General features: G+C 53.6%; 1 protein-coding gene across 1 annotated transcript in view; it reads right to left on the reverse strand.

The window, feature by feature from the left end:
- Nucleotides 1-1,500: 1,500 nt before the first annotated feature.
- DNAI2 (dynein axonemal intermediate chain 2) overlaps nt 1,501-11,080 on the reverse strand; it is a 33,541-nt gene continuing 23,961 nt past the window's right edge. Inside the window, exons 4-11 of the mRNA XM_019650941.1 lie at nt 10,869-11,060; nt 9,864-9,986; nt 7,430-7,653; nt 5,648-5,783; nt 5,026-5,172; nt 3,981-4,202; nt 2,137-2,223; nt 1,501-1,849 (exon numbers count right to left, since the gene is read on the reverse strand). Of these exons, the coding sequence (XP_019506486.1) occupies nt 2,140-2,223; nt 3,981-4,202; nt 5,026-5,172; nt 5,648-5,783; nt 7,430-7,653; nt 9,864-9,986; nt 10,869-11,060 (1,128 nt within the window). The 3' untranslated portion in view covers nt 1,501-1,849; nt 2,137-2,139. The remainder of the gene's footprint in view (nt 1,850-2,136; nt 2,224-3,980; nt 4,203-5,025; nt 5,173-5,647; nt 5,784-7,429; nt 7,654-9,863; nt 9,987-10,868; nt 11,061-11,080) is intronic.

Genomic DNA, 11,080 nt, shown 5'->3' on the forward strand with positions numbered 1-11,080 from the left:
CCTCCGGTTCTCCGATGAGGCATCGGTGTTTTGTTTTGTTCCCCTTGGGAGAAACTAAGCAGTAGGTTCCGCGTGAGGCTGGTGAAACGGGAGGTGAAGGTCATGGCCGTAAGGACAGGCAGCGATGGGTGTTGAATTCACAGCGCTCACGCTGCCTCTTGCCCAGCGATGTCTGTGGGGCCCCCCTCTCCTCTCCCACACCCATTCCTCAAGCGCCATCCTGGCACAGTGGTGCTCTCTGTACCCGCAGTGAAAGGTCTGCAGACCCCAGCAGGTGGCCCACCTTTACCAGCACAAGCCAAAAGCCAAAATTCTACTGCAGCAAAAGAATATGCTCCCCTGGAGAACATTGGAGCTTACCGGTAATCCCAGCAGCTCACGAGGGGTCCATTAGTGTGCCCAGACTAATTCACCAGGGAGCTGTGACTTTCCCCTGGGACATTTCACTGGGAGAGGTTTTTCTCTCAAAGTCAGGGTTTCTCCACCTTGACCCTACTGACATTCAGGCCAGATCATTTGTGGTGCAGGCCCGTCCTGTGCACTGTAGGATATTGAGCATTATCCCTGGCCTCTACCCACTGGATGCCAGTAGCACCCTCCAGCAAGTTTTGTTCATCCCACATGTGCCCAGACATTGCCAAGTGTCCCGTCAGGGACAAAGTCACCCCTGTTGAAACCACTGCTCTACGGGCAGCTCTGGGGCTCCTGTGTCCTTGTACAGTGAGGCACCCATCACAGGAAACTGTATCAAGAGGGACCCATGACTTGTGGACACCCTCTGCCTGGAAGCCTCTTCCTGGGAGACCTGAGACTGGAGTGTGGAGGGCGTCTGCACCACGGCCGGGACCGTGGGCTGACCGTCAGCACTTCCACTAGCTCCCATGGAAGATGATGATAGCACTCCTTCTGGGGCTGCTTTGAATGAAGATCAAGTGCCCAATAAATGTGACCGTGATGATTATTTTATCAAGGTCTAGCCACAATGGACACTCAAATTTTTGGGGGGATGGGGTGGGCACAAGAGAAAGCTTGGCCCTGGGTCCCTCCCCAATAAGCTTCTTAACACAAGCATTTTTAAAAGGGCATTTTGGGTCCCTGTTAGGAACACCTGACACCCACAGAATGAATGGTGGTTGGGACTTCTGGTGCAAAGATGGCTCTGAGGTGCCTTCTTGCCTATGGCATTTCTGGCAATGGTCACCAAATGCTGTTGTGTCATCATTTCACGCCAGCCCATGGGGGCCCCCTCGAGCCCCACCAAGCACCTGGCCTACAGATGACTGACATTCAAGGTTGGGAGTGAACTGCCTGGCCTCCTGCCCTGCTCCGCCCCTCACCCACCCTGTGGCCTGGGCAAGCCCCGCCACCTCTCCCGGAACCCCTTCCTTCCTCTGCAGGGTAAGGATAATCAGAGTACAAACCTTCCAGGAACTTTTAAAAGAAATGACATGAGATAACATGAAAAGTTCTCAGTGCAGCATGCATAATAAGCACTAATGGTTAGCTTTGTTATTAATTTAATTTTACAAGAATTAACACAACAGAAAGCTTGCAGAGCATGAGAATAACCAAGCTCAATTCACTGATTTACTCTGACGCTCTTGGAGGTAAAATGGCTGGGGAGTTGCTTAGAGAGGACAGACTTTCTGTTCCCAGGGTTGTATGTGGACGGGGAGGGACAGGAAGGGAGAAGGACAGCCCTCACCCCCGGCTCTGCCCGAGGCCCCACCTTGGCTGTGGCGAGCCCCGTGGGGCTCCGCAAGCTTGTGAAGGAAAATGAAGGCAGGAAATCCTTTGAGAAGCTGAATCGAAGGAACACGCAGGGCCAGGCTGAAAGGCTGTGTGGGACCTGAGGTGGAGACGCCCCGGGGGGCTGTGACAGGGGCACCCATCTCAGGGATGACACCCCTGCTCCCTCCCTCCCTCCAAGCAGCCACTAGGGTCTGGGCTCAGTGAGTTCGTGGGGGCCAGTGATCTGTGGGTCGTGGGCGCTGGGTCAGGGCCCCTTTGCTCCGCCTGCCCGCACCCCAGTGACACTTTAAGGGAGGAGTTCAGCCCCCCACTTGTAAAACCAGGGCAGTGCCAAGAGGCGGGAGGTAGAGGCCCATGTCCTAGGGGGCTGTAGGCAAGGCTGACCTTCTAGGTTGGAGTCTCTTCCGAGGCCTCCTCTTCCACCTCGTCCTCTCCCTCCATCTCCTCATCCGCTTCTGTCTTTGGTCGTTTCTGCCAAGGAAAGACAGCACTGAGTTGTTGGTGGGGGCAGGCCTCCCCTGCGCCCTGGGAGGTTAACCCTCTCTGGGTGCCAGTGCCAAGGCCACCAGGGCCTGGTAGGTGTGGACGGCGGGCATCCAGACACGTCCAACAGACTCGGGGACAAGTCCTGTTTCTGCCACTTGCTGCCTGGTGACCTCGGCTAGCTCCTCTTGGGTCTGCTTGGTCCCCTCACCTGTAAAGTAGACTCAATTGCTCAAGGGTCTGTGACTGGGATTAGAAATAATGAGTGTAAGGACACAGCAGTGCTTTCCAAGTTCTGACCCCAGAATTTCTAGCCAAGTGCAGAGACTGAGAGAGAGGCAGGAAGTGTGTGTGTGTTGGGGGTTGGGGGTGGGGGGGCGGGAGAGGGAGGGGGCCAAGTTCTGTGAACCTGAACCCCTCCTGAGGCCCAGCTTCCTCATCTAGTGCGCTCAAGCTGCTGTGAAGAGCACCTGTTGGGACCTTCAGCACAAACAACGGTGTCTGAGAGCTGCCTTTCTGTGGAAGGCGGCCAATGTTGGCATCCATCGCCTTCCGGAAGGCTGGAGGGCCCAGGGGTGGTGGGTGGGGGAGTCCGGGGCTATGGGCCCAGTCTCGCTTCTGTCATAAACGAAGGGCGTGCCCTGCCCCACCTGGGCCACGCAGGAGTGTGAGAATACAGCCACTCATATCCAAAGACTTGCAAATGCAAACTGTGCCCGTGAAATCACAGCCTGTCACGAGGCTCAGTGAGAGGGAGGCAGAAGAGGAATGCAGTCAGAGATGGAGCCAGCTATCCTCTGTGTGCTCACCCATCCTCCGTCACCCTGGCCTCTCCATTGGAGTCCAGGATTTGCCGCACAGCTTTCGCAAGCAGGGCCAGTTTCCTGAGCAGGCGCCCCGTATGGTCGCACACGGCCTGCACTTACAAGAGCCTCACATGCTTTCGTGTTCTGCTGTCACTGTCTTGAAATTCTCAAGACTTTCTGAACAAGGGGCCCCCCACATTCATTTTGCACTGGGCCACGCCCCCAAATAACACAGCTGGCCTTGCTCACAAGGGTAGGCACGGGCACATGCTCGCTCGTTCTTTTCCTCTCCACGCTGCTCTTTCACCCTTCCCCACCGTGGCACCTTATCTGTGGGTCCCAAAAGGCAGTGACCCAGACTGACAATGTCTTTTTCTTTCTCTGTCCCCCGATGCAGCAAAGGGCCTGGAAGGTGACCACTCACCATCTTTATGGCTAATCTCATTTTCTGGATGAAAATCAAGGAACCAAGAAGTGAAGTGACCAGCCCATGTTACAGCTAGGTGGTACCATGCACACATGAGCTCAGCACAGACCCCACCCCCCACCACCAGGCGGGGTAAGCAGAACACCCTCCACGTCACGATGTCATAGCCCCCTCCTCCAGGGGCCTCAAGGCTCACTCTTACCTGACACCTCACTTAGCCCCCCTCTCATTCAGTGGGTCACATGCATGTTTAAGGCGTCTACCATGGTAGGGAGAGGAGGACTCCGTGAAGCAGGGAGCACAGTTCCTCCCCGCAAGGAGCCTGAGGTCCATTTGGAGACTCCGGATTCCTCGGAAGGAAGGGAGTAATTCCTCCCATTTGCCAGACGGACACATTTAGGCCCACCGGGTAAGGCTACTTGCGCAAGGTCACCCAGGAGGTCAGCAAACAGGCAGAACCCAGGTGCGATGGCTCCCATCCCGCCCACCGGGGCCCCGCTCGAGGCCCCTACAGGCTTGGACTTCATGGCTGCCACTTCCTTCTTCTTCAGCTCCGTGAAGATGATGTTGAAGAACTCCTCCTCGGCCTTGCTGACCAGCTCCTCCAGGTTCACGGAGGACGCCTCCTCTCTCAGCTCGTCGTCCTTGCCCTCCGTTTTGCTTTTCTCCTTCAGCCGCATCTCTCGGTGCCTTGCCTCCAGGATCTTCTCCCGCCGGGTCTCACGCTCAAATATCTGGGGCACACAGGGGCAGAGAGGCCCGTGGGAAGAGGGCCGGGGCTCCCAGCCCAGGGCCCAAACTGGGTTCTGCTCTCTCTACTCAAAGCAGCCCCCAAACAGGTCTGTACTCAGGGATAACGGCAAGAAAGGAGGGCTAAACATTGGGGTCAGGAGGTGGGAGCAGGGATGACAAGTGACTCGGTTCCAAGGAGTTCCAAGAACATTAGACAACAGCCTGAAGAACGCAACATGGCGGCCCTGGGCCCAGGAAGGACCAGTCAATGGTGGGACCACAGCGTCAGACAGAGTCAGGAGGGTCTCCCAGGTCTCAGCACCTGGGGTTTTCAGTTCCACACTGTGCCCCACGGTTCTGGGGAGGTGCCTCCACGGCTACCCACTGGGGTGAGGTGTAGTGAGAGACCTTAGCCGCCCAGCTCCCCAGCTCCCCTTCCCCAGGACAATCCCCTTTTATCTGTCTCCTCTATGGGCAGTCTCCTTAGCCTTCGTCTGACGGGCTCTGCTGCCAAAAAATGCATTGTTTGACACTGGACAAACTGACCGAGTCAAACCACTTTGAGTGACAGCTGAAAAACTGAAGTCTGGAGAGGTAAAGTGACTTGCCCAGGGCCACTTAGCTACTTAGTGGTTAAGCCAGGGAGGATTCAGACACCTCCAAGACCCATTTACCGGCTCATTTGAGGACACCATGCTCAATATCCACCCGTTTCCCAGGAGGTGAGAGGGAGGGGCCGTGTGTTTGGCTGGCTGGCCTGCTCTGCCAGGGGCCAGGTCAAGACATGAACTGGAGTGTGCCTTGTCCCTGGCACTGGGCACTTACGGAAGAGGCTGCGTTCTTCTCATTCCTCTGGGGGGTGCACAGCCCATTCGATACCTCCAACAGTGTGGTGGTCCCCAGCTGGGAGCCACAGGCGATTAAACACCCATTGTCTTGCACCCGGAGGCAGAAGAGGGCCTCGTCACACACCTGGTGGGAGAGGAGAGAGGAGCAAAGTAACCCCTCGTTTGTCTGATTATCTGGTCCCTGGGGAGGCTTAGCCAAGTGGCCCCATTCCAACACTCATGGTGAGTCCCCCTGACCCTCAGGATGAAAGTCACACTCTGAGATTGGCTGTCAAGACCCTTGTCCCCGGCTTCATCTCCCGCCTTACCCCACCCCACCCTTTCAGTCAAGCCTCATATTCATCCTGTAGGTTCCCAAACCCTATGCCCATCCCTGGCCCCTGCCAGTGGGTCTCGGCTCTGGCTGTGTTAATATGATAACATTAGCCCAGAGAAGAGTCAGCTGCCAGGGGCCCACGCCCAGGGCTTCTGAAGAAATAGGCCTAGCGGGAGGGGAGGCTAGGCATCTGCTTTTTTCCCTTTTAAAATTTCCCCCAGGTGAGTCTGCTGGGCCACCGGGGCCTGAGGACCTAGATGCATGGCAGGGGAGTGTACATGACCTTTAGGCTGAGGGCGGGGTCACTCTGCTTGAACACAAAGTCCCAGATATCCAGGGTCCCGTCCATCTTGGTGGTGAAGAAAACTGCCGGCCTCACTGGGCTCCAGGCGCCGTCAGTGAGGTAAGCCATGTGGTACCTGTGGGGAGCAGGGTGCCACCAGTCAGGGACCGCTGTGGCTGGGAGGGACAGAGGCTGCCGAGTCTCTGCTCTGCTCACCCAGCCCCTCCTGGGCTCCAGGGCTCATTGCTGATCAGGAAGTTCTTCCTTGTGACTTTTCGCCATGCCAACCTCACCCACCCGCAGCTCATGGGCTGCGCTTTAAAGGGCTGTGGGTTGGTCCTTCCCGTGGGCCGGCCACTGGCTTTTCTCCCCAGCTAACTCCCGGGAACAGGCACGTGTTCTGGATCCGGGGCCAGTGCCCCAGCCGTGGGACTCATTGAAAGGAGCTACAGGGAGGTTATGCCCAGAAAAGTTCATAATATTGAGATTAGGAGAGTGTTATACTTCCTACTTGGTTTAATCTAGATTTTCAAAGGTTTCTGCAGTGAAGAATGAAACTTATCTTACACCATATACAAGGGTCAACTCAAAATGGATTAAAGGCTTAAATGTATGACCTAAAACCATAAAACTCCTAGAAGAGGAGAACATAGGGGAAAAGCTCCTTGAGATTGGTCTTGGCAATGAGTTTTTGGATATGACAAGAAAGGCAAAAATAAACAAGTGGGACTACAACAAACAAAATGCTTCTCTGCACAGCCAAGGAAACGATCAACAAAATGAAAAGACAACCTATGGAATGGGAGAAAATATTTGTAAACAAAATATCTGATAAGGGGTTAATCAAAATATATAAGGAACTCATACAACCCAATGGCAAAAAAACAAAAATGAAAACAAAACAAAACAAAACAAAAACCCCAAAGAACTCAATTTAAAAATGAGCAAATGACTTGAATAGCCATTTCTCCAAAAAAGACATACAGATGGCCACCAGGTACATGAAAAGATTCTCAACACCACTAATCATCAGGGAAATGCAAATCAGAACCACAATGAGATAGTACCTCGCCTGTTATAATGGCTATTATTAGTAAAGCAAAAGATAACAAGTGTTGGTGAGGCTGTGGAGAAAAGGGGACCCTCAGGCACTGTTGGTGGGCGTGTAAATTGATGCAGCGACGATGGACACCAATATGGCGGTTCCTCAAAAAAATGTGTCCACTAGGCATTTTGCCATAAAGATCCTGGATGCCTGTTTACAAATAAAGTACATGATTGATTGAATAATGTAAAACAGGAGTCTAGAAGAGCCCTCCCCCTCCAGCTACTCCCTGCAAAACTGGGCTACGCTGCACACCCGTGTTCATAGCAGCATTATTCACCACAGCCAAGAGGTGAAAGCAACCCAAGTGTTCCTCAGCGTCTGAATGGATAAACAAAAGGTAGTCACCAGCTGGGGGACCGGGAGCAAGTGGCTTTGCCTCTGTGTAGCTCGGGGTCCCTCAAACAAACAATGAGGTGACAGGAGGGTGATGCTGCCTATTCTTCGGGTTGTCTGCAGGGTCGTGAGTATTAACCCCTGGCTGTTGTTGTTACTAGCCCCAGGGGTCTGAAGTGCATTCCTTTGTAAACTGGGTGAATCAGGCCACTTCCTAGCATAAGCTCAGGTGTTTGCAGAGGTGCTGTTTTCTCCATTTTACGGGTGGACACACGAAGGCTCAGGTCACTGTCTCCTCCACCCTCTTGCATCCCTCTCCCGCCCCCAACCTCCCCCCTTACTTGGTCCACATGATGGACGACTCCCGGCTTTCCTCTGACCAGATGCGGGCAGTCCAGTCGCCGACGGTCAGGAAGTTTTTCGGGTAGAATGGGTTTCTCTGGAGGGCGTAGATGGGGCCGTGGTGGCCAGGGAAGGTGCACACAATCTTCTCGGCCGACGTCTTGGCCTTGCGGTTGCAGGAGATGACGACGCCTTGCTCGGTGCCCACCATGAACTTGGTTGGCTGTGGAGAGCGGGTGACACAGGAGCAGACGTGTCCATGAAACGTCAGCTCGGGGCTTAGCTGGCACAGCGAGCAGCATTCCGCGGTGGGCCTTCGGTTTAAGCCTCTGCTCAGGCTGCGTCCCACCAGCTCCTGGAGAGCTGCCCTCCTCTTCCCAGCCTTGTCAGATCCCAGCCTTTTTTAGAGTCTGCTCCATGTTTAACGAAGCCCCCTCCCCCAACTCTTCTAGTCTCTGGAGAGTCTCATCCTCAGCCCTCCTCATGTGGCACCACTGCATCCACTTCGTGGTTTGCCATAAAGATCCTGAATGTCTGTTTACAGATAAAGGAAATGACTGACTGAATCATGTAAACCGTGAGTCTAGAAGAGCCCCCGCTTCCAGCTACTCCCTACAAAATTGGGCTACGCTGTACACCCGTGTTCGTAGCAGCATTATTCGCCACAGCTAAGAGGTGAAAGCAACCCAAATGTCCATCGACATATGAATGAATAAACAAAATGTGGCCTATCCATACAATGGAGTATTATTCAGCCTGAAAAAGGAAGGACATTCTGACTCGAGCAACAATGTGGATGAGGAGAGTGTGCTAAGTGAAATAAGCCAGCCACAAAAAGACAAATCCTGTTAAGAGTCCACTTCAATGAGGTGCCTGGAGGAGTCAAATTCACAGAGACAGGAAGTCGAAGGGGCCGGCGGGAGGGAGACGTGGGGAGTTGTTCAGTAGGTGCGGGCGAGTTTCTGTTTTGCAAGATGAAAATGTCCTGGAGATCTGTTGTGCAATGGTGCGAATATACTTAACACTACTAAACTGTACACTTAAAAATGCATAAGATGGTAAATTTTATGTTGTGTGTTTATTACTACAATTAAAAAAACAACAAAACTGAACTACAAGTTGGAGGTCAAAGGAAAGTGAAGAGACACAGCTTACGTGGCCCAGAAAAGTAAATAATAAAGTAAACTGCAGGGCTCCTGCCGGCTAGTATGGGAGATCAGCTGCCCAGATCCGGGCGGCCCATCGTGCCTCCAGCCTCAGGCTTCTTGGTGGGGTTGGGGTGGAGAGCCTGTGCCTTAGAGTCAGAGCCCTGCTTTGAGTCCCAGCTTCAAGTTCTGGAGCACATGACTTAACCTCACTAAGACTCATTTTGTTTATCTGAGTCAAGTAGGGATAATAACATTACCTCACAAGATCCTCATGGGCGATGACATAAACTCATCACGTAAGGCAGTTACAAGTGTCCAGCACATAGTGAGTGCTCAGTGACAGGCACGGGGAGGTGGAAGCTAGTGGTGGCATGGTCGTTGCATCTAGCACTCGGCCTCAAAAACCCTGATTCCAGGATAGAATGTGTTTCCAAGTCCTTCCGACCCTGACTTCTAGGCCCAGGATTGAGGACCAATTAAATTGTCTTCCATCTCACCCCATCAGCATTCATCTGCCAGCCTTGGGTGAGGCCTCCCAGAGCAGGAGTGAGGCCCGAGCACCTCCACCTCTTAAGGGCCTAGGGATGACCCGAAGGCAAACCAGTGACAATCCCAAGAGGGAGCCAGGCCTGGGCTTCAGTGAGACATAAACCAGGAACCAGCCCAAGCCAAGAGCCATCTGAGAAAGTTGTTTTCTTGCTTTGGAGGGAGGCGTCACTTGCTGTTTCTAGAAGCTTCCCTCCTCGGACGCATTCACATTGCCACTCGACTCTGATATTTGTTTACTGTTCCTTCTCAGTTACTAAACGGCGTAATTATGCCTATGACGTGGTTTTCCTAGGAGGCTCCTCTGATCTCATTTCCTTCTCCAACACCTTTTCCTTCCCTACAGGTAGTGATATAAACCAGCCCAGGGTCCCACACAAGGCAGAGACAGAGCTTGGCCTCCTGATGTTGGTCCTGGACAGGCCTCTTACATAGAATGGGGCTTTTCTGGAATCTGGTCCTGTCTGAAAGTTGGCTGCCTTTTACTCAGCCCAGCCAACTGGCCAAATAGTGACCCCCTGGGAATTAGAATGGCTTCCTTCCTCAAGAAGCTCTGCTGCCACCTGCTGGATAGCTCTTGTAAAGACCACCCAGGTCAAGGACGATGCTCCCTGGAGCAGTGCACAAAGTCAGCAGCAGCCTGGGGTCCGCAAGCGTCGGATACACCAGCCACAGCCTGCCCTTGGCTCTGGCTGACCTGGTAATGGAAGCCCGGGGAGGGGAGAGGAGGGACACTCACCAAAGTAGGCTCGAACTCCAGGGAGATGGCCCCCAAGGCATTTTCCAACTGCTCCTTTCTGGTGATATCCATGATCACCACCTCGGTGGGCTCACTCAACTTTCGAATATCCCACCACATGACCTGATGGGAGGAGCGGGAGACTTTGAGACCTGAGGTCCCTCGATTCTCCCGGCTTTGGCCTCCTTCACCCCCTCCAACTCCCTGGGGCCCCCTACTAGGGCACAGAAAGGTGCGTGACAGAGGCTACCAGCCACCTGCAGGAACAAACATGCTTTGAGAATGACTGCTCTGGTCCACAGCCCCAAACCTGGCTGGTCATCAGAGTCATGGGGAAGTGTCATAAAAGCCAGGTGCCGGAGCCTCACCCCAGACCTCCTGAATCCAAATCACCAGTTGTAGGCCCTGGACTCTGTATTCTCAGAGGCTCCCCGCAAGATGGCGGTGTATAGCAATGTTATAAACGCACATATGCTGTGATCCAGAAATCCCAGAAATGTGTGCTGTGAATGTATGCAATACTCTGCACACACACACACGCTCTTTGCTATATTTTGGGGGTAATAACAAAATATTAAAATTCACTGAAATCAATTATAGCACACCCAATGCGGTCCTTAACAGGCACGGGGCAGTGCTTCATGAAATATGGAATCACCTTCATGTCATGCTACGTGAAAAAAGTCAAGTGCAGAGCAACATGTCAGTGTGCAAAAAGACAGCAGAGAAGACAGATGTGCTTGCTTCGGTGTGCAGACGATCCCAGAAGGCAGATGGAAGAAGGCGGTGTGGGCGGGTGCCTGCGGGGAGGGGTGGGAGGAAGGCACTTCACTGCCTGCCCTCTTGTACCTTTTGGGTTTTGTTCCATGTGCGTGTATTACCTATTTTTCAATTTACAAATAAGATGCAAAAGGAAACATTCCCAGGTGATTCTGATGGGGAACCAGGGAAACACTACTGCTCCTCACCCCCCTCCCACCCCTGCAGCACCTGGCCGGCCGGTACCTGCCCATCCGTGGACGCTGAGAAGCACTCAGTGCCCGTCTTTGACTGCAGCCAGATGGTGCCGTACACGGGGTCTCGGTGGCTGAACTCAATGGTGGACAGCTCTGCCACCAGGCTGCCCTTCCGGGTGTCCCAGCAGGCTGGTGGGGAGGAAGATGAGGGGCAGGTGAATGGGGGCACAGCCTTCATTCGCTGGTGCAGGGAGCAGGGGA

The sequence above is a fragment of the Hipposideros armiger genome, unplaced genomic scaffold (genome assembly GCF_001890085.2).
Source record: "Hipposideros armiger isolate ML-2016 unplaced genomic scaffold, ASM189008v1 scaffold_150, whole genome shotgun sequence".
Lineage (NCBI taxonomy): Eukaryota > Metazoa > Chordata > Mammalia > Chiroptera > Hipposideridae > Hipposideros > Hipposideros armiger.